The sequence below is a fragment of the Gopherus flavomarginatus genome, chromosome 1, assembly GCF_025201925.1.
Source record: "Gopherus flavomarginatus isolate rGopFla2 chromosome 1, rGopFla2.mat.asm, whole genome shotgun sequence".
Lineage (NCBI taxonomy): Eukaryota > Metazoa > Chordata > Testudines > Testudinidae > Gopherus > Gopherus flavomarginatus.
The window spans coordinates 251,781,605-251,807,973 of record NC_066617.1 but is presented as its reverse complement, the minus strand read 5'-3'; the positions used below and the strand labels follow the sequence as shown (position 1 = coordinate 251,807,973).

Below are 26,369 nucleotides of genomic sequence, written 5' to 3'. Positions count from 1 at the left end.
GGACAGCAGCATCACGTAATTGTCCAGTAAAATTTAAGCCCCTTGGAAGTAAACAATGCGTGCACTTTAGGAGATTCTTCCATTAAGGATTAATGTTACTCATGGACAGAAAATATGGGATGTCATGTGTCAAAAGTCAAAACAAAGTCAAGCTTTTCTAGTATCAGAAAAGCAATATTTATTGCCTTGCTTAATGCATAAAATGCTATTTATACAGTATTAAACCAAGCAATCCACTGATTTAAGTTTAAAATTTATACACAAAAAAGTAATGATACAGAACATTCATCTGACCGCTGTTTTGCCAAATTTAAAGGGTCTTATTTTGAAGCTTTTGCCTCTGAAGGATTTTCCCCCGTATCCAGTGTCTTGAGCAATCTGAAAAGGCCAGCTGCTTCTCGTATCCGACTGAACTCAATACAAAATGCCTGCACTTCTATAAACAAGTCCTGTACATTAATAATTTTGTTGCGGATCAAGGATTGGAGAAAGACACAAACGAGACGTACCAGGCGGTTCTGGAACAGAAAAGGTCTGGCTTTAATATCTGAAAATATGCTCGAGCAATTCTGTTAAAGAGTCTGACCCTTTGTACTGGTATTTTGTGACAATTCAGCAGGAATTAGTTACATCAGTTAACCTACCTTTTTACTTCAAGATTTATACAATCTGCATTTAGCCCTTTATTTTTTCCTGTTTGCTGTCCTATAGTACAGGATAAATGTTAGGGATAGGGAGCTGGACATGCTCTTCAGTCCTGCATGAGATTTTTTATTGATTCTAGGAACCAGGTCCTATCACTGTACACTTGCTTTATATGTAGGTGGCATGGCTATCTCTAGGGCCAAACTTACATCCTAATGCAATATTTCCATAATAGAGTGACTCAAGAGGATATTAAATAGATGTACTGAGCATTACAGGTAACTTAGTCATTACTTTTAGGAAAAAGAGCCCATTTTAAGAGTAATGTTTCCTAAAAGAAATTATTGCAGAACAGCTGACCCTCATGCTAGAGGATGTAGAATGTTGTGGATTTTTTCAGACTAGGAGGAATTTTAAAAAGCTGGGAGCCATGCCAAACTCAAGGCAAGAAAGTTGGAAATACAGGGTGCTGCCTCACTTTGCAAAGGTTTTAGAAATGCCACACACTAGCCCTTAGAGCCATGTTGTTTTCATTTCAAGTGTAAGTCTCTTTTGCACAGCAACTCCTTAGAAACAGAATGCCATCTGTTTTGGTTACTGTGGGCACTTCCTTTACAGCACTGAAAAGTGCAGGAGATTCTGGAGTGTTTCTGATGACAAAGCACACAGCTATGCAGAAATAAAGTTAGAAGTGGAAGGATCTGGAAGCTTGAGGACAAGGAGAAGAGGCAAAACATCTAATATGTGGATGGAGAGAAGGGTACCAAGTGAGAAATCTGAACCTCTCTGACACCATATATAGACCTGAATAATGTAAGGAAAGCACTGTACAATTACTTTGCTAGTGAATGCATGAAGTACTTTGCAGAAAATTAAGACCACTACCTATGCCCCTATGAAAATCCTGAAGGAACAACCTCTACTCAATTATATGCTTATTAAACATCAGAATTTCATTAACGCAGTATTTTGCTTCTTGAAGCCACAATTTGTAAAGAGGGAGTATGTGAATTCCCAGTGTAGTCACCTTATTAAACCTCATCTTGACTTTTAACCAAGTCATTGTCAAATACCCACCTGCATGTACTTATCCTTAATCTGTTCACAGGTAGAGATGCAATTGGAGATATAAAGGTGAATAAATTCAGGAGGGAGATCAACTGCTGTAGTAAGCCTGTTAAACATAAAACAAGCTGATTAATGTACAGAGAAACTAGCAAGTTAGTCATCCATAGTACCATTAAACAATGGACAAATACAGTTAACCTCATAATTCAAATGTGTATGATTCATCAACAATCCACCGTAATGTCTCAGGGAGTTAACTAAAATGTTTGGAGTTGTGGGCTTTCGACATGTCGAATAAGTGTGCTGCACTAGCCAGACACCAACATCAAAAGGCAAATCTATTTTTACATCAAGTGCAATACAGAAATTGGTTTTATTTAAGGTTAGCCTCTAGATGTCTGCATGCAGGAGGCCTAAGTCAAAGGCACCCATGTGATCTTTACTCCTTGTCTAATAAGCGGATACCTTACAGAAGCTAGTGATGGGCACTTCTTGCAGAGCAACAGAAACTCTCAAGTTGCTTATTTGAGCTTATCTGAGTGACAATTTCATATTGTAGAAAGCATCAAATGCAACTGTGTATATCAGCATCAGATATCAAGTCTAGAAACTGAAGCATTTCTTCTGAAGTACACAACTGGAATAGCATGATTTTGTGCTTCATAATGTTAGTTTGCCTTAGTTTTTTTCAGGGTTCTGAATTTAGAAGTCATGGGAATTAGAACATGATTGATATCTGGATTTCAAAATAAGTGCAAAAGAAGAGTTCAAATGACTGAACATGTTAATCACACTATTGGGGTGAAGAACCAGAAGTGTCTCACCAAAGAAACAGCTAGAGAACATTTTATTAAAATATCAAAAAGCAAGAGAGCTTGTGTTTTCACAATAGTGCTATAGACAGAATATCTTCAATCACCCAATACATGTACTATACTAATGGATCATTAAGGTGTACAACTGCCATCTGATTTTTGTTTTAAGTTGTTTGAATACCCACATTCAAAGAGAGGCAATACAACTTATGAATGATATTACATCACATTTGAAGTATACCAGTTAGATGCCAGCTCTGCAAGATGCTCCAGCTTGCACTAGACTGCTATGCAACCAACATGGAACTTTGCTGGATCACAAAGGTTTTGGCTTCTTAATTAAGTGGTTAGGAAGACTGGAGTATATAGGTATTTTATCATAAGACTTTGCAAGTGTTTTTTATTTCCCACAGGACATTTACTTTACCTGATCTCCCTCACCTCAAACTCCCCTTTTGGCACTGCCAACCATTTTAAATTTTATGAAAAACTCCTGCCCTGTATCTTTTGTGGAGAGGACCCTGCCTGCATCAGAACTGATGTGATTTTCACTGTGCAGGGGAGACCAGAACACCTGTGATCTTCTGTGGTTATACTAGACAGGAGTGGGAACCATTTACCTACTGCCATTCCATCCTAAAGCAGAGCAGAGACCCCAGCAGCTTGATGGCTACTATAAGCTCAAAGTGGGTGGAGCTGTCAACTCAGTGGTTTAGGGAAGGCTTGGTACTTATACTGTGCACCTGAGGCAGGATTCATCAACATAGCAGAAATGGAACCAGGTGTTTAACAATGTCTTGAATAGCAATAGGTAGCTTCTTCAGCCTCTTTGTGAATAGTTGGAAGACCGAGAGATTGGAAGAGGTTCCAACTACTTCTCACTTAGCTTGTAGTCTCTGGGAAACTTTCAGGTTAAATACTTCAAACATTTTACTCAGGAGACTAATGCAGATCATTGTTAGCAGTTCTGCTTTTTTAAACATCAAGAAAAGCAGTCTGCAGTGCTGAAGTGGGGACAGAAAGGTAGAAAACTACTAGGTTTGGCATGTGGGAAAGAAGAATGAGGATTCTCATTCAAAAATAGTTGCTTAATGCGTGAACATACAAGCAAGCGACATGTCACTACAGTAACATTTAATCAGGTATGAAACCCAACTGGCCAATTAGAATAGATCTGGAAGTCAAGGTCCAAGCCTATTATAAAACTTCTCAGAACATACCTATCTGGCAGTAGTTTGTCCCAACTAAGCAAATTTGAGTGCATCTCTGATGCCAGAAGGGGAAGAAAAAAAAATCAGCTGTATTATAGGTGGGGTTGGTAGCAATACACTTCCAATTAAGACCGTGTTTTCAGCTGCTTCTGACTTCGTCAAACTTTAATATCTGCACTGAAATTTTCCATGCTGGATGTCTACACCTCAGCTTGATTATTTTTTTTAAATGTTAACCAAAATAATTCAGCCATTTCAAACAATGAGACAAGAGAAAAATAAGTTTTGCCCATGTTAAAATATTCTGGTGACCTTTTCTCTGAAGCACTCCCCTGCCCCCATGTTTTGGAACAGGGACTTGAAATTATGGCAAGGGGTGGCCTTCATGTCAGTCAGACACTCAAGAGTTAGAAAGTACCTGAATTAAGGTTGTCTGTGCAATCTTAATTCGGCCCCCTTGTGTGTACGCATTATGATACAATATTTTTTCCACAAGACCTCTGGTTCATTTAGTGCACAGGATGGATGACGCTCGCTAAGTGAGCAGAGCAGCTATTCAATATTTTGCTTTATACTCATGGTTCACTATGTGGCCCTTGGGCCTTAAGTCTTATTTGCTGCATACTATTCAAACCCTGCTCTGAATGCTCAGCACTTCTCCAAATCGAATCAGGCACCCAGAAAAGGAGGAACACACAATTAGTGACCACATGTGAAGTGTTTGGTTCAAGTGACTCGTGTAGCATCACACAGGAACTCTGGCAGAGGCAGAATACAATTCTCCAATTGCCTTAACCATGAAGTCATCCTTTCTCTTCACTACACACCTTCCAAGTTCTGCAACAAAGGAGGCAGGGTTCTAGATAGTCTGCTTCACTACACAACCCTAATTCAAACCCAGAACAAGTATATCCTGTGCACTGAAGGCAGTGGGGGTCCTGTGGAAAAATTGTATGTGATCATGTACATAAAGACTATCAATGTATAGGCACAATTAAAGCTGCATAGACAACTTTTATTCTGGCATTTTCCAACTCATGAGTGTGACTTTGCAATTTAATGTTTTCTAATCTAGTTTGTGTGTAATGTAAATAAAAGCAAAAAAATACCCCAGTTCTGTTGTACCCATTGTATGCAGTGGAGCTTTTGCTCTAGAAGTTTACAGCATCCATAAGTGAAGCATTTTACAGAGGCATCAAAATCCATTTCTGTCAGCATCTCTAAGTAGACTCTTTTAAAAGTAACACATTTTTACCCTAGCAACACGCAGTGGAGCCCCCTTGTCCCTTCTGTACCTCTCCTGGAAGAGGGCCTTCCTTGTGGCTATCACTTCGGCAAGGAGCGTATCCGAGATCAGAGCCCTCACTTTGGAACCTTCCTTCCGAAGGTGGTATCAACTTTCCATGTCTACCAGGACATTTTCCTCCTAGTCTTCAAGCCAAAGCCACATGCTACTTGACAGGAGCAACGGCTGCACTCCCTGGACGTTCATAGAGCCCTCGCCTTCTATACTGAGTGTACGAAGCCGTTCAGAAAGACGACCCAGCTCTTCGTGGCTGTGGCTGACCAGATGAAAGACCTCCCAGTCTCTTCACAGCGGATCTCCTCTTGGATTACGTCCTGTATCCATGCTTGCTACAACCTGGCCAGCGTCCAGGCCAAGCCCCTCACCACCCCATTCTACAAGGGCTCAAGCCTGGTCGGCCGCTTTCCTGGCTAAGGTCCCGATATAGGAGATCTGTAGAGCTGTCACTTGGTCCTCACCACATATTTTTGCTTCTCAGTATGAGATACTCCAGCAGTCCAGAGACGATACTGCATTGGTTCAGCGGTGCGGCACTCAGCAATATCTCACTCCGACCCCAGCACCTAGGTAAGGCTTGGGAGTCACCTAATTGGAATCAATATGAGCAAGCACTCGAAGAAGAAAAGATGGTTACTCACCTTTGTAACTGTTGTTCTTTGAGATGTGTTGCTCATATCTATTCCAGACCCACCTTCCTTCCCCTCTGTTGGAGTAGCCGGTAAGAAGGAACTGAGGGGGCACTGAGTCAGCTGGGGTATATACCTAGCGCCATAAGGGCACCACTTCAGGGTTCTCCACAGCCGAACCACCGGGTGTTCTGGGGTAAAAATTCTCCAACGATCGCGCACGCGGCGTGCACACACCAAACCGATAGGGGCTGTGGTGCCAAGGAACGCCGGTGACGTGGGTTTCAATCAGAGTTCAATCAGCAGTTCCTACTGGTGCCGCCAGGGTGCTGCGCACCGAAGCACTCGGTGCTGGGTCTTGGCGCGACACTGGAGATTGAGGGCTTAGAGCCGCCTTCATGAAGAGCTGTCGCAGACAATAGTCCCGCTCCATTTTAGTCCAGGCCAAAAACCTTTGCAGATCCTGCACTTCTCGGTCTGATAAAATTCCCCCAGACACCTTAGGCAAAAATCGTGGGGGTTGCCTGTTTGCACGGGCTTGGAGCAGGACGCACAGGGTTTAAAGCCCGGAGCCTTGGGCATGAGCCCAAGCTACTGGTGGGAAGGAGGGCAGATCCCTAGCAACCCGCTAGAACTATTTACACTATAACTATATGAAAAAACCATATACAACTCTATAACTATGCTAACTATAAACTATTTACACTGTTAAGAGGAAAAACGCTAGGGAGAGTGGAAAGCGGAAAAGTCAAGCTCCACAGTTCCAACAACTGTCACGGGTGGTAAGAAGGAACTGAGGGGGCACTGAGTCGGCCAGTGCATATACCCAGCACCATAATGGCGTCACTGCAGGGGGTTCCATATCCAACCCACCGGGTGTTGCTCTGGTAAAAATTCTCTGACCATCATGTACGCAGCGCGCGCACACCTAATTGGAATCGATATGAGGAAGCACTTGAAGAACCACCTTCTGCTAAAGAATCAGTGCATTGACTCCAGATGTAGGGCTTCTCACTCTATGGCAGGTGGCACTGCTTTCCAGCTGACTGAATGAACAGGAACTGCGTGTTTCTTGCTGGTCCTGTTCATTCTGCCTTCTGCAAAACAGAAGAGAAGGTGGGGGGAGGTGTTTAAGGAGAGAGACAGTGAGAAACAAGGAAATGAGATCGTAAGTTTACCCTGGCAGAAGCAGTACTTCCTCAATGTCACACTAGTAGTGGTTTTGGTAATAAAATGCTCCCAGATTGTATTTCCATAAACTCTAGGCAAAACCGACAATCTCACCCTTCACATGTGCTGGACACCATTCCCACAGCCCCCACTGGTCTGGGACAGCAAAGTGCGGCCAGTGGGAGTGGCGATACGCCGAACCTGCAGACACGGCAGGTAAACAAACCAGCCTGGCCCGCCAGGGGCTTTCCCCGACAGGACGCGGGCCAAAGGTTGCCTGTACCACACCATTCTCTCACTAGAAGGGAAAACCTATAATGGCAACAGGCCGTAAAAGAGACTCAGTTGGGAATAAGAACCATTCAAAAAATATATTTTTGCTGATAATGTTTTAAAGAAAGTCACACCAGTGAACTGGGTCTCTTAAGCACTTCGATTCAGAGACTGCTGAAGTGATAATCTCACTTGTAACAGCAGTAGCTTCTTCTGCCAGTGTAGAAAGAATATGTTCTTCCTTTGGACTAATTCATTCCAAATTGAGAAATAGTTTGGGACCTGAAAAAGCAGGAAGGTTTGTTTTTCTTTTCCAGATTATGAACAAACTGGAAAATGAAGGTGAAGACGACTGAGTTAGCTGCAGAAGCCAATATTTTAAGTTTCTCATGTTGACCTGGTTGACAGTGAACTTAATTTTAGTTTTTTTTTAAATATTTAACTATTTTAGTTAAAAACTATTTAAAATCAGGTTTGTTTTTAAAAAACCTGGAATGTTTAACTACATTCAAAAATTCATGCTTGTTTTTTAAAATATTATGTTTGCTCTTGAAGAAAAAAATCCAGAATATATAACGTCGTTTTAGTTAAATAAAACAATTTAAATGTCTGTCTGGTGATGTTCTCCTAATGCAGCATGGCAAGAAAATCCTCCAAATATTAACGATTAACCTGTTCAATTGGAGATAGTCATTGGGAGGTGAACTTCATAAATATCTGCTTCAGTTACCTTTGATAAATGAAATAAACAATCATTCATTTTCTGATATAGCTGCAAAGCTAATCTGAAAGGTTTTCAAAAGAAATCACTTAAAAATGTACAGTGTGTGCCTTCTAAAAATGAAACCTACACCTATTTTTGAGTTGTGAAGAATATGTATTAAGGTTATAACAACCAACATGAATGCACTTTTATGTAGAAATCCATGATTAAATCAAGTATCAGAGGGGTAGCCATGTTAGTCTGGATCTGTAAAAGCAGCAAAGAATCCTGTGGCACCTTATAGACTAACAGACGTTTTGGAGCATGAGCTTTCGTGGGTGAATACCCACTTCGTCGGATGCATGGGCATTAGCATGCATCCGACGAAGTGGGTATTCTCCCACGAAAGCTCATGCTCCAAAACGTCTGTTAGTCTATAAGGTGCCACAGGACTCTGCTGCTTTTACATAATTAAATCAAGTCTTCCTGACTAGTGATTTACATCAAATCCACCCTGAAAAATGGCACTGAAATCTGTCTCCAGTTTCAATATCGAAGGTGAATCTGAGATTGCAATTAACCCAATATAACTACACTTTTATATTAAGAGGTGAGATATAAAAGTGAATTTCAGATAAAAAGCAAGATTTCAAGATTTACCCTATTTCATTTGCACAACAAAATGGTGGACACAAGACTTGTATCACAGAGGCAAAACCACTACTACAGACAGCCTTGTTTTAAGATATATTGCAAAATTATTTCTATGAACACTCCTACTGAAATGAACAGTGCCTCTCATTTTAGCAGCATTTCATGCAGAAGTGTTTATTACATTTGTTTGAATTGATTAGCAATATTACACCTTTCAGATGAATAAACCAATAAAAGGGATGAAACTAACTTGACATACAGGCAGTTTTGAGTGATATATTTGAGTTCTTTTGACAAGAGGACAGGTAATTCAAAGCTACTTCACTGCATTTTAGTGAGTCTGCTTATATAGTATAAATTGGTATATTTAGTCAGATGAGTTCAGCACTTTTCCAGCCAATGATCACGTCCTGCAGTAAAGAGCATAGAGGAGTCTTCTCTGCCCCTTTCTTGCTTTAATGTCTCTGATTTGTGCATCTTTGTCCATCTTTTTCAGGCCAAAACCTATTTCAATTAAATTTGACCACTATTTCCTAAACTCCTGCCAACTTTGGTAGCCTTTAGGGGCATAGTGGAACAAACGACTTTTCCAATCTGACTATACCACTACGCATAAAGCCAAGATCAGTAAAACTCATCAGGTACTCCCTGTGAAACATTCTGCTTTCATTTTTTTAAAAACACTGATCAGAGCACTCCAGTGCAAGAACTCACAAAGACAAGTTTAGATTTAAGATAAGAAACTTACCGATTTACAACTTCCATTGAATGTAAAGACATGTCCATGTTGACCAGGACAGAAAAATACTCTGTTATCTGACTGGACTGCATTAGTTTAAGCAACATTTCTATAGCAACTAGAGGATTATTTTCCACCAGGTCAGGCAGTTTGGCAGGAGTGAGGCCAATGTGGTAAACAAGCTTGGGGTCCTTTTCTAATTCTCCAAGAAGCTATAAAAAAAAAAATCATCTTAAATTTGAATTAAACTGTACATGTTTGATCACAACAAGAGCCGATGAACTAGAAACCCAATCTGGATTTTATTATGACTTAGTTTAATAAAAGATGTTCTGCGTTGTGCAGAAATTCCAGTGATATTAACAGCGACTCAAAGTTTCCTACAATCAACAAGTTACGCACTTTTTACAAAAATGTTGTAGCCTGCAAAACAAAAGCAATAATCCATCTAAACTACACAAAGAATAATTCTAGCCACTTGGATTTAAGTATTTCTTATACATATTTTGTTTTCTTCTAATATTTCAGTTTCTGCCCAAGGGCAAGTGTGCACAGAAAAGCCTTTAAAAGAAGCTACGGTCTTGACGCTCATGGCACTTAATAGCCTTGTATGTTGTGGAAAAATTTAAACCCACATAATTCAAGTTTCATTTTTGTCTCTTGCTCTAGCTCTTTCATTGAACTGGCAAATACACATCTACCTCGTTATAACACCACCCAATATAACACGAATTTGGATATAACGTGGTAAAGCAGAGCTCCGGGAGGGGGAGGCGCGCTGCACGCTCTGGTGGATCAAATTAAGTTCGCTATAATGAGGTTTCACCCATAACACGATAAGATTTTGGGGCTCCCGAGGACAGTGTTACATTGAGGTAGAGATGTACATTGTTGAACTGAGCTGATCAACAACTTTGATGAGTTATCTGAGGCCTGGTCCACACTACAGCGTTAAATCGATTTAAACAGCGTTAAATCGATTTAACGCTGTACCCGTCCACACTACAAGGCACTTTAAATCAATTTTAAGGGCTTTTAAAATCCATTTCTGTACTCCTGCTCAACGAGAGGAGTAACCCTAAAATCGATATTACTAAATCGATTTAGGGTTAGTGTGGACGGAAATCGAAGTTATTGGTCTCATTCTTTTACTGAGCTACCCAGAGTGCACCGCTGCGGAAATCGATGGTAGCCTGGGACCATGGACGCACACCACCGAAGTAATGTGCCCTAGTGTGGACGCATAAAATCGATTTTATAAAGCCTGTTTTATAAAATCGATTTTATTAATTTCGATTTTACTCTGTAGTGTGGACGTGGCCTTAGACAGAAAGAGATAGTTGCACTAGAACATCTCCCTCCTTATACAGTACAATGATAAGACTAAGGCCCATTGAACTCAGTAGTAGCACTCCGACTAACTTCAGCCAGACAAGATTAGGCCCTTAGCATTTCTAAATAACCATCTTATTGAAAGCCTCTGCCAAATCTGAAACAGCATTACTGCAACAAGGTTATCCTAGCAGGGAAATACTGTTGCTAGTTACTAGTCACATTTTGCATTTGTTCAGCTAATGAAGGTGTGTGTGTAGAAACAGCAGAGAGACAAATTTTAAGAAATACTTTCCTTATCTGACCATATACAAGTCAAGACTCTGGAATTTTGGTATTGAGACAAGACAACTCAAACAATGTTGAGATTTCCTAAATTTGGAGACAGTTTTAAGCAAGTCCACTCCTTGGCAGGACAAATCTTCAAACTTAGCTCTACACAGGCACTTTGAGAGTTTAAATCTTTTAGCGGCGCTTCCATCTTAGCACCTCAGGCTACTGTTTGTTCGTTTCACCATATATACACCGATGCAAAATATTTCCATCAATGATAACTGAAATGTACAGACAGGCCAAGTAAGAACAATGCTGCTTGAGAACAAAGAGTCTGATTTAAGGATATTTACTTTGTATATTTTGACATGTGATGTTGACAATTCGTCTTTTAATGGCTATGAAGCTTTAACTTTTTGAATCTCAACATCTACTGTCATTACATAATTGTCGGATCCCTGACCCCAAATGTTCACAAATACAGAAAATTATAAATTGATAAAAATTTTAAAAATGCTTAAACAAACATTGATATTATCCACTGAAATTATTTAAAAAATTGAATTCTGCCAACGCTAAATATAATGAGATGAAGATTATTTAAGTCTTTTAATTTGACCCTAGTTTTCTAAAATGTATGAAATATAAGAACATGCATAGGAAAATTTAGAAGTGAGGGCAGCTGGCACATAGCACCCACCTGTGTTTGCTGGGGAGAGGACAAAGGACTTTTGAAAGCCTTAGCCATGATGCGTTTGATCTCCACTCCAGTGCTGTTTTTAACGCACATTGACTTATCCCACTGAATTGCATGATCTGGCTCTATTGGGTTTAGCCAAGCCAGCTCATCCTCACAAATATGGAGTGGAGGTGGTGGCCGGATAAACTCTGGTCGAAAGTGACCTGAAAGACAGTGTTGTGAAGATTTCTTTCAAAGGAAAATTAAAGAGGTAAAGTTATTTTTGTATTACTCAATGAAAAATCATTTTACATTTAGAAGGCTACTATATTGTATATTTAATATAAGGGTGACAACAGCAGTCTGATGAGTGGTCCTCTCTCCCTCCCACAACTGTAATACTTTTCAATGTACAATCAGATTAATTTGTTTTTACTGGAGTTTTATACTAGGATGTATGAGCTTGGTCACATACAATCCAATCTAGAGAAAAGTAGCTCAATACACCACTTAGGTCATTCCTTACGTAATTGTGCCAAAGACTACAAAAACTTAAGAGTAAACAAAGATGCACATACTTTCTATGGGTGGTTTTGGTCCACTCACTAAAGCTTCAGTGATCTGTGAGGCAACAGAGCTGTCAAAACCAGAATTTGAGGAATCTGGGTCAGGATCGCTGAGAATGCTGGGGAAACTAGCTTTGCTCTGTGTTGGCAACTCAGACTGACGCTCTGAAAAAAAGTTCAGTCCACAATATTAAAGCATACAACCAAAATACAGATGTTAGGAATACTAAAAGTAGCAGGAGACAATCTGCGCTTTAGAACAGCATCGGTTTAAAGAGACAGTGTCAACATGAAATCTAGTTCAGGTTTGTAAACAGTGGGCCATGGAGCACTTGCTGGTGGTATGCAAAGAGTTGACTGGTCGGTCACATGGTGTTGGCTCTCCTTTCCACTGCCTAAAACAGTATTTTTAGCTATATAATGCACACACTTTCCCAGTATTACTTTTCCATGTAAACAGCAATTGTTGTAATTGTCACAAGGGTTTACATAATAGCAAATGGGAGAAATCAGTGATTGACTGTGAATGGGAGAGAACATAAGCTATCTGTGAGAATCCTCTAGGACAGTGGTTCTCAAGTGGATCCACACTCCCCTGGGGGGCCAAGAGCTGGTTTCAGGAGGCCATGCCCTGCGAGGCAGGAGCCCCAGCACCCAAGGATTACCATATGTCCCCAGACATAGCCTCTTTTGATTCTCTACTGTCTGTCCGAGCAGATTTTTCAAATCAGAGGCTATATCCAGGCTTCTGCAGAGCACAGGTAGCTCAGAAAGAGCTGTCTCTGCACCTCACTGGTTCCTTCCCTTCCAGCTGACTGGGCAGGATCTGGCAGCTGCGAGGGACCAAACAGCTTCATAATGCAGCATGTCAGCCTCACACTGCCAGATCCTGAACACCTTCTCCAGGGAGCAGCTCCAGCTGGAGCTGCATTTCATACCAGGTGAGCTGGTAGGAAGGGCAGAAAGAGGACAGGCTGTGGCTGTTTCCAGGGGGAAGCTATGTGCAGCTGCTGGAGGTGAGAGACAGGCTGCACCAAGTGCCAGGAAGCACAGGAGGGGAGTGCAGAGGTCAGGGTAGAAGGGGCGCAGGAGGGTTAGGGGACTCCTCCTTCCGGTACCCCCTCTGCCTCCGCCCTCTGGCAGTGTCCTCTTTTGGGGAACATGAAACATAACCCTACATGAGGCCAAAGCCCTGAGCCCCGGCACCCCGCAGGGCCCTGAAGTTTTTATAGCATGGGGGAGAGGGGGTTTCAGAAAGAAAAAGGTTGAGAACCCCTACTCTAGGACATGACCTAGCCTGTGGAAAGAATCAGAACCCCTGATCTAGTCAGTTTCAAAAAATGAGTTCCAAGTAAATTTTCATGCACTATTCTTGCCACACTTGTCCCCCTGCCAATTGTGCTTTTACAGTCACATTTTTCTCTCCCTCTTCCTGCTTCCCCCACTGTTGTGTGAAGACCCATACAAACACAGGCATTCAGACTCCACAATAATGGGAGCCATAAGAAAATCTAAATCAGAGGTAAAAGATTTTTCAGTGTGGACTGTATTTTTAGTGATGTTGCATAGACTAACTACCCTTCGCCATTTGTTGTCACAACATCCCAGTAGCAACTACAGCAATTGCTTACATCGAAAAAAATATATTGGGAGTCTAATACAAATTAAAGTTATGCAGCTGGAAGTCAGCAAGCAGCATGGGACATCCATCACTATCTGGACTACAATCGTAACCAAGAATTGTTCAGAGGTGGACAATGCCCCTAAAAAGGCCAAATTATACAGCATCGGAAACATTACGCAGTAATACTACTAAATTCAGCAGATATTCTTTGTTACTGCAAAGCTGGTTACAGAGAAAGGAAAATAAGTTTTAAACTTCTGGATACATTCTGAGAAACCATAACATGGCTTCTGTCACAGGAGTGCTCAAACAAGCTGAGGACTGGGAGTGGCTGACTCTTTATTCCTAATCCTAAATTTCAGCAAAGAGTCCTGTGGCACCTTATAGACTAACAGACGTATTGGAGCATGAGCTTTCATGGGTGAATACCCACTTCATCAGATGTATTCACCCACGAAAGCTCATGCTCCGATACGTCTGTTAGTCTATAAGGTGCCACAGGACTCTTTGCTGCTTTTACAGATCCAGACTGACACGGCTACCCCTCTGACACTCAACTCTCTGTAGTACTGTGAGAAAGGATGTCTTTACCTTCTGTCATCCTGATCAGTTCATTTTAAAATAGGTCAATCTTACTGCATGGAAGTCAGTAGCTGACTAACAGATGCCAGCCCAAGAGCACTGCTAACAGATTCCATCTGCAAAGGGAAGTCTAAGTATGTGCTTATCTAGTCATTTGGGGAGTTTTCATCCTTTTGTAGGCATTTTTACATAGCACGCTCCTCAGTAGATTCAGCCTCTGATAAACCGAAGCTTGACATCTTGATTCCATAACTTATATAGCTCTTGTTTTGGGCCCAGCAGTCACTGAAGAGAGCCACCATCCTGAAATTAAACTACTGCTTCATTTTCTGTGTAACTGAGCTTGTATACTGCCTATATCTACACTGAAGCTCTTCATACTTTCTCCTTTATTTACAACCTGGTGAGCTAGTACTCATAGCTTTTCTCTGTAGAAATGTTCTTCATGTTAGATATGGTCTCCTAATTATCTAGCGTTCAAAATTTTAACTGAACCCCCTCTCAAAAACAGATCTGTTAGATAACAGAACTCTTCCACGGATAACAATAGCCTGCTGAGTCCAAAAGTTTTTTCTAGGTGTATTTCCTATGGCTGGCAAGGATGTACCTTTTCCATCAAAGCAAAAGAATAAGCAGAAGTTATTAAGTTTGCAAAGTATCGGGTGGTTTTCTGTTCTATTTTATCTGAATATTGACTCACTGAACTAACTTGGTAGGATATTTTTCCTTCAAGGATATGTATTATATATTTGATTACTTTCTTAGCAGTTTCCCGAGAAAAGATATTTCATTGCAAAAAATAAAAATCCAATTTTATCAATTTTCAGAATGCTTCTAGTGGTTTATAAACTGTTTAGAACTTCAGTATACAATCCTAAAAAGAATTATTTTTCGGAATATTCTTGACCAACTCCTGCACATTACCATTAATCCAACTGGCTAAATGTGTCGCATCTAAAAGATGAGTACTCTATATACTCGTTCATAAGCTGAATATTTTTGGTAAAAAAATAATGCATCAAAGGGGGGAGCAGCTTATAACTGGGTCTACACCAAAATCTGATGATTTTAAACTCTATGGAATTATTGAATTGAATATCTAATACACTGTTGTTTTGTTTACCTGGAGCATCTGCAGGCATGGAGCCCCTCAGCTCCCCGTAGCCATGGTTCGCTGTTCCCAGCCAATGGGAGCTGCCGGAAGTGGCATGCCACTTCCCACAGCTCTCATTGGCTGGGAATGGCAAACTGCGGACACTGGGAGCTGAGAGGCTCCATGCCTGCAGACGGTCCAAGTAAACAAAACATCTCGCCCCACCAGTAGCTTACCCTGAGGGGCCAGGAGCAAAAGTTTGCCAACCCCTGAAATATAGGGGCGGCTTATGAACGGGTCATACAGTTTTTGCTATTTTTTCCTAACCATCTTGGGGGGTCAGCTTATAAATGAACGGACTAACGAATGAGTATATACAGTAGATATCATTTCAGTTTGGAGGCACTGTGGTGTGCAACTTAAGGTCATAGCTGGTCAACAGTTGCTAGTAAATTATAGGTTTGATTTGGACCCCAGTATTCCCAGACAATAAAAATACCATCAGATAATATAATGAGATCTACAACATGTTTAGGCCCCAGTCCTGCAATTCAGTACACACATGAAGACTCTTGGGCTCGCAAGGAGCCTCAAAAGAATTCAGTGAAGCTCCATGTGATCACTGCAGTCTGCCCACATGCAGAAGGTTACAGGATCAGGCCAGATAGATTCTTTGGGATTAAAGAAAGCAAAAGCTGTATTTAAAGCAGAATCCTTAATAAAAAAGCTAAAGATTAATTTGTTTATGGGAAGAGCATAAGCTCCTTAACCCAAGCTACCCAAAGTAAAAAAGCTATTCAAAGGCAAGCAGCTGTGGAGATCTATTGTGGTGCTACATTTTTTCTCTTCTGTAAATTGCAGGAAGCTTCCTTTGAGTCCTAACGGAAGGTGCTGAAATGTTTTGGAAAAAGTAGCTTTGACTACAAGCCAATTACCCTTAACCAACGTAGTTGTCTGTCAGGCTAACCATATCGAATAAATGCAGTATTTTGCCAGAAAACTTCCTTTTTCCACCAGCATCAGAAAATGACATTTTTGGCAGGATAATGATCCAAACAGGCAGAAGTACAACTAAAGAAACAGAAGCAAATAGGGCAAATTTTGCAAAAACATTCTGCAAATCAGCAGGTTGAAGTTAATACCCATCAAACAAAAAAATCTAAACAAAGTCCTTATGAAACGGTATTTCTGCCTTTTAAAAAAAGCAATTACAGCTGCAAGTCAAATTATTCACATTTAAATTCTGATTGTTACTTAGGATATTACTCAGAGAAGATTGGATATTAACGGACAGGATACATCAGTTGTCTTTCCCATATGTAATTTAACGTTCAGGATAATTATCCTGACAGAATGCTTTAAATATTTTGAATGGCAGTAATCCTTTGTGAGGTACATTCCAGAACAAGGTCCAAACTTGTCCCTAAAATGAATCCAGGGATATTCTGAATAGGAGAACACCTTTACAGAAGCCATCAAGATTTACAACCGTTACAGGACAAGATCGGTCAGGAAAGAGGAACAAATATAAACAAAGATCTCAATAGCTTTTAAGTTTAAGCATTTTTGTTCCACTCTTTTTATAGACTGCCCAGTTAACTACTTTTCTACATCTTCGATTACGGGGAAAAATATGGACTTGAAACAAGTTATTTTATAAATGGAGAAACCAGTCAAAAAGGTGATTCCTAGGTGTCAAGACTACAGCAAGACGAGTAGCCTTCATATGAGGCACATAGACAATGGCAGGTATTTATTCCAAGAAACAAATCTTGTCTCTCTCACCAGCAGAAGTTGGTTCAATACAAGATATTACCTCAGCCACATTGTCTCTCTCATGAACATGTCAGATCAGTGATACCCTAAGACCTCTATGTAGTCAAATTAGTTATGTATGTGATTTACTGTATAATTTTGTTGTATCCACTACATATAGAATAAGCATTGCACATTCACCTACTTATTTTTAAAAGTAACCAATATCAATGAATTTGTTCCATTTTCAAAAATACTACTGGCTTTGTATTTTGAAGACAAGACAAACCAGAATGTATGGAACCTCCAGCAAAAACAGTACATTTAGTAATTTTGGACTCTTAATTTAACACCATTCAGAGGGCAGGTACACAGCTCTTGTGAAAAATCAGACCCCTTCAATGCATTGTAATTTGGGCACCCAAAGAGTCATGTCATTTTTAAAAGTTAAAGTTAAAGAGTACAGAATTCACAAAAATGCTCAGAAAGGAGGGATTCAAAGAGAGAGACACCAGACTAAAAGGCAGGAAAGCTCAGGCAATAGGTTGAATATCACACTGTTTGTCTAATTATCCCAAGATTAGGTATTAAAAAGTTAGTTCTCAAACAATGAGAAAAAACAGTCTTGAAATCATAACCAATGGTTATCACATCCTTATAAGGCCACACTTGGATTTTTGGTGCTCCAAATTGGCCCCTATTCACTATATTCATCTTTCCTACTATTTTAATCACTAGCTCCAAAAGCAACCTACTAAAAGAGATGGCTCACAAACATCACCTTTTTCTCTCTTTCTCCTGCCAAGTGGTCCAAAAGCATCACTTTTACTAGATACAATCAGCCAAATTAGCCACCTTCCCAATCTGAAGGCAATACTTAGGAAGTTACAAAAACCTGAACCATCTCAGATTTATAAAAATACCAAAAATTCAGTTATAACACCTGGTCTTGCCAAAAGATAAAACTGAAGCAAGAGGCATAATGGCTGCCTGGGTTGCTGAAATTGGAACAACAGAACAAAAGACATTTTTCAGATGTAAAGACTTTTCCTATATTGTAAAAAAAAGTGTCTTCAAAGCCTCAAAGAAGAAAATTCCATGTATAAAACTTGTTTGTTAAGCCAAATATAAGGCAGTTAAAAATGCCCTGTGCTTGAAGTTTCTACAGTCTAGAATTATAGCTCAACTCATTTTACACTTGAAAAGAAATATCTCACTTTCACTATTATCTCAAGGAAAAGCTGTCAGGATATACCTAAAATGGTTTGTTATTTCCTACCTGCTAGTGCTAGCTGAAGTCCACTTATATCCACTGACTGGGCCATGTTTCCTATATCCATTAAGGCAATCTGTCGAGGAGTCTTCTTGAAGAGTTCTCTAGGAGGAGCCAACATCAGTTGGGAAAGGAAGAATTTTTCTGGTGGAGTTATGGGAGGTAAGAAACCTGAGAAAAACAATTTTCCTCACTTGTTATGTAGCAGCAATTAATATTTTGCACTGTCTACTACGAAGGAGCAAGGTTTGCTAAACAAACTATGGCACAAGTATTAAAATGCATGAATTAGGCTGACACTAAGAATATTCAGTTGTGTTAATATTTTAAATTAAATCCACGCCTCTGCCTATGTAATATTTAAATATGCTTAAACTGTCTAATGAACTAAACCCAGTCAAGGTTTCTTTGGTTTTAACTATTAAAAAGTTTTAGACTTATTTCAACAGCCCTATGTCTCCATTTTGGGGTTGAAAGCTAGGTCACAGCATACCATAAGGACCAAGGAAGCCATCTAAAATTAGTTTATTAAAATTAATAAAACCTAGTTCTTCAGCTGTTACCAATGTTTTGTCATTCATATTAGTAAAATATAAGCTCTTAAACTGCAATTGCATCTATGAGACCCAGGCTGTCATATCAAGCTCTGTTACACTTTGGGGAATAGTTTGCGTTTGGGTGTTCCAGCAAAGAAAGGCAATTTAATTAAAACTAGGCAAATACAAGAAAAGCTGAACTCTTCTGTAAGAGAACATTGAATACAAATAGGCCATCAGGAAAGGAACAAACGAGAAAAATGTGCCAGAAGTAGTAAATAGCTCCCAACCCTTCCCCACACAACTTTTAAAATTTGGTTTTGAACATCAAGCAGTCTTGATGCATCGTTTTGTTTTCTAATTTAGACCAAAGATCAATTATTAACAAATAACAGGCACGCTGCTAGTCACAGCCATAATATTCATTGTAGTTTGTGGTGAACAAGTTGCTATTAACACTACAAATTATTCAAAGTGAAAAACTTTTAGAATCCAGTTTACCTGTCACTATTTACAGTTTTTCATTTCAAAGCCAAGAAATATAAATCACATCAGTTTCTCTTTCAGGTTCTTAATGCTGCTGAGTTTGGGCTTCCTACACTGCAGGGAATGTTTGTTTCAAAACAACTTTGTTAAAATTATGGAAACATTTCTATTAGTGTTGAATGTTTATAAACAAAGTTTTATGGAACTTTATTTTTAGGCCATGTAAAACTGACAGTATCCCTTTACTATTAAGCAGAACTTGCCTGTTTTTAGAAGTTTATAGCTATCAAAAGGGTTAAACAAGTTCTCCACTTTTTGTTAAAGCAGAATTTATAATACTTTGTAAGTTTTGAATTTTGCACTTTAGCTATTTTAGTTTTCAATGTAAATAAAATTTAATCTTGGCACATCCATACACCTTAGTAAGCACTATAGTAACTTTAATATACTTTAAAATTTGAACTTTTCAAATGAAGTTATAAATGTTTGAGACCCATTTTGCAGCATGTTATAAATCCTCCTTACTGAAATCTATACCAAAGGACAATATTTCAAGCAGTCACATCAAAAATAATCATTCTAATAGCCATCAGTGAATCCACAGAATTTTACTTTCAGCTGAGGGGAAGATGGACTTTGAAAATCATTTGGATTTAAATGAGTGGAATACAGCAAGTTTATATACTCTCTAGAGCACTGCTTGCAAAGTTCAACACCCTTTACCCCACATTGTAAACTGTTACCAACAGAGCCTGGAGAATATTGCAAAGAAAAAAAAAAGTTTGCTTTAATATTTAAATGTTCAAACAATTTGACTGTGCTTTCAATAAACAGTGTTGAAAATATGAATGAAGAGAATGTTTTGCTGAAAAAGCAAGTTTTAAACTATTCAAACTCAGAAAGAATCCAGAATTCATTTGTATTTGTTCCAGAAATCAGAGACTAAAAATAACTCATCCAATCAGAGATGAAACATTTTACATGTGATCAATGGGTACAAATGGCTCCCGTTTTGAACACTCACAATGAGCTGTTTGCAAACAAGCTATAATCCAACAATGTAAAGAAGTTACTTGGCAAAAAAAAAAAAAAAAAAAATCCTGCTTGTTTTTACATTAAAATACAAGGAACTTCTTGTGTTTTCTAAAAAGCTTGACTGGGTGCTCCCTCAGCCTTTCACAAAAGAACTTTTCTGTTCTTTCCAGTTTGTCTGGAATTTAAGGTGTTTTTTACAGTGTGATTAAATTAGAAGTTAATCAAATAACACTTTGCCTCCAAATTCCCTTTCCTTCAGTTTCTCTGGTTTCAGCACCCTGATATTAATCCCTCTAGTTCTTCAAAGTAAACCCAGATAATTCTCATGTCAAATGCTTATTTTTAAGTGATGCAGGCCTTCTTTAATCATCATAAAACAGCACACACAAACCCTTTCCTTTGTAGGGCAATTTCAAAGACAAATTATTTAAATACGCCTGTCAACAGGGGGTCATGCATCACTCAGTACTCATCACCCTGATTCCCAGTTTGGGGGGCACTAGACTAGGTTTTCCTGTCCCTTGCCCCCCCATAAAAGTAAGTATCTGGAGCAGAGGGCCCCCTTTTGGCCCTGGATCACACAGAGAGGGCCCTATTCCAGGGATTTATTTGTACTGGGAACAGAGGGGACAGGTAAACCTCACTTCTTGCAAATTCCCCAATGCATAAACAGCCTCTTACCTGGCTTCAAGCTATCAAGATTTCTCCAATGTTGGGGAATAGAGTTAAGCATGCCTCTCTCTCTTCAGTTTATCTGCTACGTATATTAGTTACCTTAATCAAAATCCTTCTGATTTTGGAGAGGTAATTTATCCTTATGCACAGTTTCTCGGTTTTCATGGCTTTAATCTAATGCCCCCAAAACTGAGAGCCAGAGTGACGTGCGCTGCCAATTGAATGGAGTGGTGCACGACCGCTGTTGAGATGTGCTTTTAACCACGCTTTCTGAACCGCTTTGCAAAGGTAAAGGGTAAGTGCTATTTTATAATATATAAGAAAAGGCCTGAAAGGCTTATTTTGAAGCGTTTGATAAGGCGTTGAATAATCCGGGTTTCTTTTGCTGCTTGCTAGAGGACAGTTTAGATGAGTGAAGAACTAAGGGGACAGGCACTGGACCCAGAGGAACTGAAGGAAAAGGAATGCACTCTGATGAACTGAACTGAACTTAACCTCCTGAAAACTTGTGTGAAAAATTCAGCCCCCTCCCCCGCACGCAGGGCCTGGGGAGGGGAGCTGGGGCAGGCTCCGGCCCAGTGGACACAAAGCGAAGCATCACTCCGAGCGCGGCCTCCTTCCAGTGCCCCGATCTCTGCCACAGCCCGGGCGCCACCACAGCGGCGCCCCCCGCCCCGCCGGCCGCCGAGAAGCGGAGCCGGTTACTCAGGGGACACCCCCGCGCCCCGGGCGGTACCTGAGAGCGGCGGCCGCTCGGTCTCGTCGCCGCGCTCGGGCGCGGGGTTGAGCAGGTGGGCGAAGATGGCGGCGAAGGGGTTGGCGGCCAGCGGCTCGGTGCGGTACATCTCCCAGAGCAGGTAGAGCGCGGTGAGGCGCTGCGGGGGGCTGGGCAGCAGGTCGGGCTGCTGCAGCAGCAGCACCAGCACCGAGCCCAGGCGGAAGTGCTCGGCCTTGCCGAAGTAGTGGTGGAAGGCGCTGGACAGGCCCTCGAAGGTGCTGCCGCCCGCCTCCTCCGACACGATGCTCAGCAGGCTGGAGAGCTCCTTGGGCGACAGGCTCATCCTGCCCGCCGGGGCCGCCGCGCCGCCCGCCTCCCCCCCGGCGCCGGGGGCCCCCGCCTCCGCTCCCACCAGAGTGCAGGGCGCCGGGCTACCCCCGCCCCCGGGCATCCAGCTGCCCGCGCGAGCGCGCGCGCGCGCACACCCCGGCGGGCCGGCTCCGCACCGCCTCCCCCCACCCCGCCGAGCTCGTCGGCCCGCTGCTGCCGTAAAGCTGCGCGCTGGCTCCGCTACGGCGCTTTTACGACACTGTCGCTCAACCGACCGGAGGATTGTTGTTGGAGGGAGAGACCTATCGCGGCTGGGGATTGGCCGGCGGCTGTCCCCAACGTGAGCCGGAGTGAGGCAAAGGATTGGCTGCCGGCACCGTAAAGTCGCGCTCTGGCTCCAACATGTTTAGCTTTGCGACACTGTCGTGCAACAAACCGGGCGGTTGTGCACGGGGAGGCGAAAGGCAGATCCGGCGTCAGGGCATCGGCCGGCGGCTGCTGCTAAGGGGGATGGTGCCGCCCCAGTTCGGAGCGAGGCCTGTGTGGGCTTCTCGCGCCTCAGAGCGCGCCCCCTGGGCCCCCAGTGCCCGGCCGCCGCAGAGCGCTTTACCCGGCCGTCCGTGGCGCTGCCTGGTGCGCCGGAGCCACGCGAGTCCGCGAATACAACCGCGTCGCGCTGGCGGGCCCGGCCGAGCTCCAGCCTCTACAAATAACTTGGGAACAGGAACCCGCAATCCTGCTTCTCCAGGCCCTGCGCTTGCGTATTAGACCACACGCCTTCCTTATGCAGCAGAAGCTCTCGTCAGGCAGATGCCTATTGCGGACTAAACAGTGTCATTGGCAATTTGGCTTGGCAAGATAACGCTTTAGTAATATATTTGATTGGCAGGGTAATGTTAGTAATTTAAAAGGAATTTTACTTGTATTGCCATAATCAGATCATGGTAGGTGCGTATTAAATGATTTGTTAACAGTAAGTAAAGGTAAAGAAAAAGCTCTATGATTTGATTGTAGAAGTTACTTTTCTTTTCTTGCTAAAATGCTCTGTGATATTGTTTGCAACCACACTTTAAAATAGAGAAGAACAACGTAACAAAAATATTCAAGGACCAGTGAACTCCAAATACATTTTGTAAGGGAGGAGGCAGCAGAGAGAGCAGGGGAGGGCGACAGAAAAAAAGATAGTTATAGTAAATTGACTTGCTATAGAGATTATATTTTAGTTTCTTTCAGGAACCAGGCTAAATAGTTAAAAATAGAAGAAATTCCCTACTTCCTTTAAAAGATCACCTGCCTTATTTTCAAGAATAGGCTGAGGAGGGATGAGATCCACCCTACAGCCAAAAATGAAATTAAAGCACTGCCAGAGTTTATTATTCTCATGAGTCTTTCCTCTTTATTTGTAAATTCCTTTCCTTGATAGTTTAAGTGTTCCATCCCATTTGAGATGTTTTTATGTAGGGATTGATCCTGGCTGGCAAACCACCAGATAATTAATCCCTGCAACCCCCCGTTACCCCCCCTGATCATAAGACCAGGCAAGTACAGCACTACATGCCTGAGTAGTATGAAAAACATAGCACGTCACGCTTGCAAGCAGCGGGTGAGAAGCAGGGAGATAAGGGAGATCCTCCGCCAGTAAGAAACAAGTAAACAAGGCTGTGATTCATGCTGATTCATGCTGACAATGTAACGAGAAAGAATAAAAGGGCTGCCACGCCGGTTGACGGGGCGCCTTCCTGAGCAAACAAGCTGTCTGTGTCTGGTTCCTTCCCGCATTTTTATGTAGTAACACTCATGGAAGGAGAAGATGTAGTTGATCTGTATCTAGTCACACATCTTTCTAGCAATCATACCTTGTAATGATTTTTTTCCCCTTAACAAAAGGAAGTCTCTCTCTAAAAAAGGTTTTCTTCACTACAACTAGACATGTCAGAAAACCATGAATGAGACAACTATAGCAGAAACAGATTTTTTTTTAAATGTATCTAATTCCTTGTAATGAGAAATATAGACCTATTGGTATAGCATCAATACTACAGGAAACTCCACAAGCTTTACTGGGTAACCATACAAGAATAAATCTTTTAATAGTTAATTTTTAAAGATGCCAGCTTGAACATTTGGCCATAGGTCCAGGCCCAACCATTATAGTACAACAGCTGCATAAGTGTGCTGAAAAGTGGTTGACTTAGAAAAATGAACATGTCTACACAGAGAGGTATTGACCCAATTAGCTGCTGTACATTGTAATGAAAGTTCCCCTTTTCAACCGATGTCAGAAGTCCACATAGATAGGCATGCTAAAATTCATGTAGCTCTACATACCTTCCACAGCATAGGAGATGCCTTCATTAGTGCTAAAATCCTGGCCCCATTGAACTTCTACTGCTTCCACCCAAAAGCAATTTAATTTAGGCCCTGATCCATGCAGATCCAGTTGCAGGATCAAAGGCTTAAAGGCTAAATTAATGTTGACTATGAACTTGAAATTCACTTTTCAAGAATCTTACAAATAAAACTATCAGAGGGGTAGCCGTGTTAGTCTGGATCTGTAAAAGCAGCAAAGAATCCTGTGGCACCTTATAGACTAACAGACGTTTTGGAGCATGAGCTTTCGTGGGTGAATACCCATTTCGTATTCACCCACGAAAGCTCATGCTCCAAAACGTTTGTTAGTCTATAAGGTGCCACAGGATTCTTTGCTGCTTTTACAAATAAAACTGTTTGCATGAATGTTCAGAAAAAGCGAATAAAAAGGGTGGTGAATATGGTTGAAGCAGGCAAATTGTTTGTGAATCATTTTTCTGTTTATCTGCCTAACTAATCTATAGTAAGGAAAACAGTTTTTCCTATTTCTTACTCACAAAACTAGGTAGCCTTCAGGAAGGATTCCTCCCCTCCCCCCCGAGATGCGACAAAGTGCAAATTTTCAAGGATTGTTTTTAATAAGTATCAATCAACTAAATTAATGTGAAAAAAAGTTACTATCAGTTACTATCATGAGATGCCCAATTTCTGCATCAAATCTTGAACTCCTTATTTATTCCTTAAACTAGTAGAGAAGTTTTGTCTACCCAAGGACTTTGTAAAAATATTTGCAGTTGAAAATTCCATTTATATATTTTGGTGCCTACCTGAACATGACTATAACCACCTCATATTTTAACATACAGATTTTGGTATCCTAGGAAGTTCTTGTTTGGTACCCCAGCTCAGAACTCAAGGTTAGATGCCGATGGTTCTTTGGAGACTGTTTTTGATGTATAAGTCCCATTCTAAGGCACATAATTCTTCAAAAATTTTACCCTGAATGTAATCTTCCTCCTTCCTCGTATAGTTAAGGAGAAAATGTTAACCTTAGTAACTCTACTGAAGTAAATGGAGTTACACCTTGCTTACACCACAACTGATGTTGGTCCATAATGTTTTATTTAAAATATGATGAATTTGAAAAAAGTCATCTCAACCGCATAAAGAGTGGTATGTCCAGACAAGAGATCAGAATAAGTAAGGAGAACACATAGATCATGGCCATACGCACAATAATTTAGCTCTCAAGAAAATTTTGCTTTTTTAAAAACAATTGTTCCCATCCCATTCTCTGTAGCAGAAAGGGAATTTTATTTTTTTAACTTTTTATATTTTGTTTAAATGTTAAATCACAAAGTTCTGATTATTTATGTGCTATTTCAGACCGAAGAAGCAATTTCCACTGTCTGAATTTGGGCCCTATCTTATCACAAATGATGTCACTTTTCAGCAAGATGATGGTCACCCGGAAGAGGCTCAGAAATATGAATTTTTAAATTTGCTTTTAGGACTTAATGTGATTCTTCTCTATAAGGAAAATAAAATGTGAATGGTATTTTTAGTTCTTCTTCGAGTGATTGCTCACATCCATTCCAGTTAGGTGTGCGCGCCGCGCGTGCACGTTCGTCGGAAACTTTTTACCCTAGCAACTCCAGTGGGCCGGCAGGTCGCCCCCTGGAGTGGCGCCGCCATGGCGCCCAATATATATCGCTGCCGGCCCACCCGCTCCTCAGTTCCTTCTTACCGCCGTGTCGGTCGTTGGAACTGTGGAGCGCGGCATAGCTGTCCTCCACGTCCCTAGCTCTCCTTGTTTTTCTATCGTTATCTCTATTGTAGTTGTTAATTAGACTGTTAAGTTAGATAGTAGTAGTTAAGTGTTAAGTAGTTGT

At 41.1% G+C, this 26,369-nt stretch overlaps 2 protein-coding genes across 2 annotated transcripts in view; one reads left to right on the top strand and one right to left on the bottom strand.

Annotated features, from left to right (window-relative positions):
- CREG2 (cellular repressor of E1A stimulated genes 2) overlaps positions 1–26,369 on the top strand; it is a 145,367-nt gene that overhangs the window by 76,452 nt on the left and 42,546 nt on the right. The gene's annotated exons all lie outside the window — the stretch shown is intronic.
- On the bottom strand, positions 154–22,303 carry CNOT11 (CCR4-NOT transcription complex subunit 11). The gene is made up of 7 exons (XM_050922314.1): positions 21,856–22,303; positions 18,394–18,558; positions 12,073–12,225; positions 11,516–11,718; positions 9,220–9,422; positions 1,723–1,819; positions 154–518 (listed from the first exon to the last, which is right to left on the bottom strand). The coding sequence occupies exons 1-7, from the start codon at positions 22,286–22,288 to the stop codon at positions 321–323; spliced, it is 1,452 nt and encodes a 483-aa protein (XP_050778271.1). The 5' UTR covers positions 22,289–22,303; the 3' UTR covers positions 154–320.

Excerpts from the sequence above, each read along its gene's own strand:
- CNOT11 (XM_050922314.1), bottom strand. The coding sequence starts at position 22,288 with ATGCCCGGGGGCGGGGGTAGCCCGGCGCCCTGCACTCTGGTGGGAGCG. Across the intron at positions 12,226-18,393 it reads ACTTCAGCTAGCACTAGCAG|AGCGTCAGTCTGAGTTGCCA; the intron begins GTAGGAAATAAC and ends ACTTTTTTTCAG. Across the intron at positions 9,423-11,515 it reads CCTCTCCCCAGCAAACACAG|CTTCTTGGAGAATTAGAAAA; the intron begins GTGGGTGCTATG and ends TTTTTTTTATAG.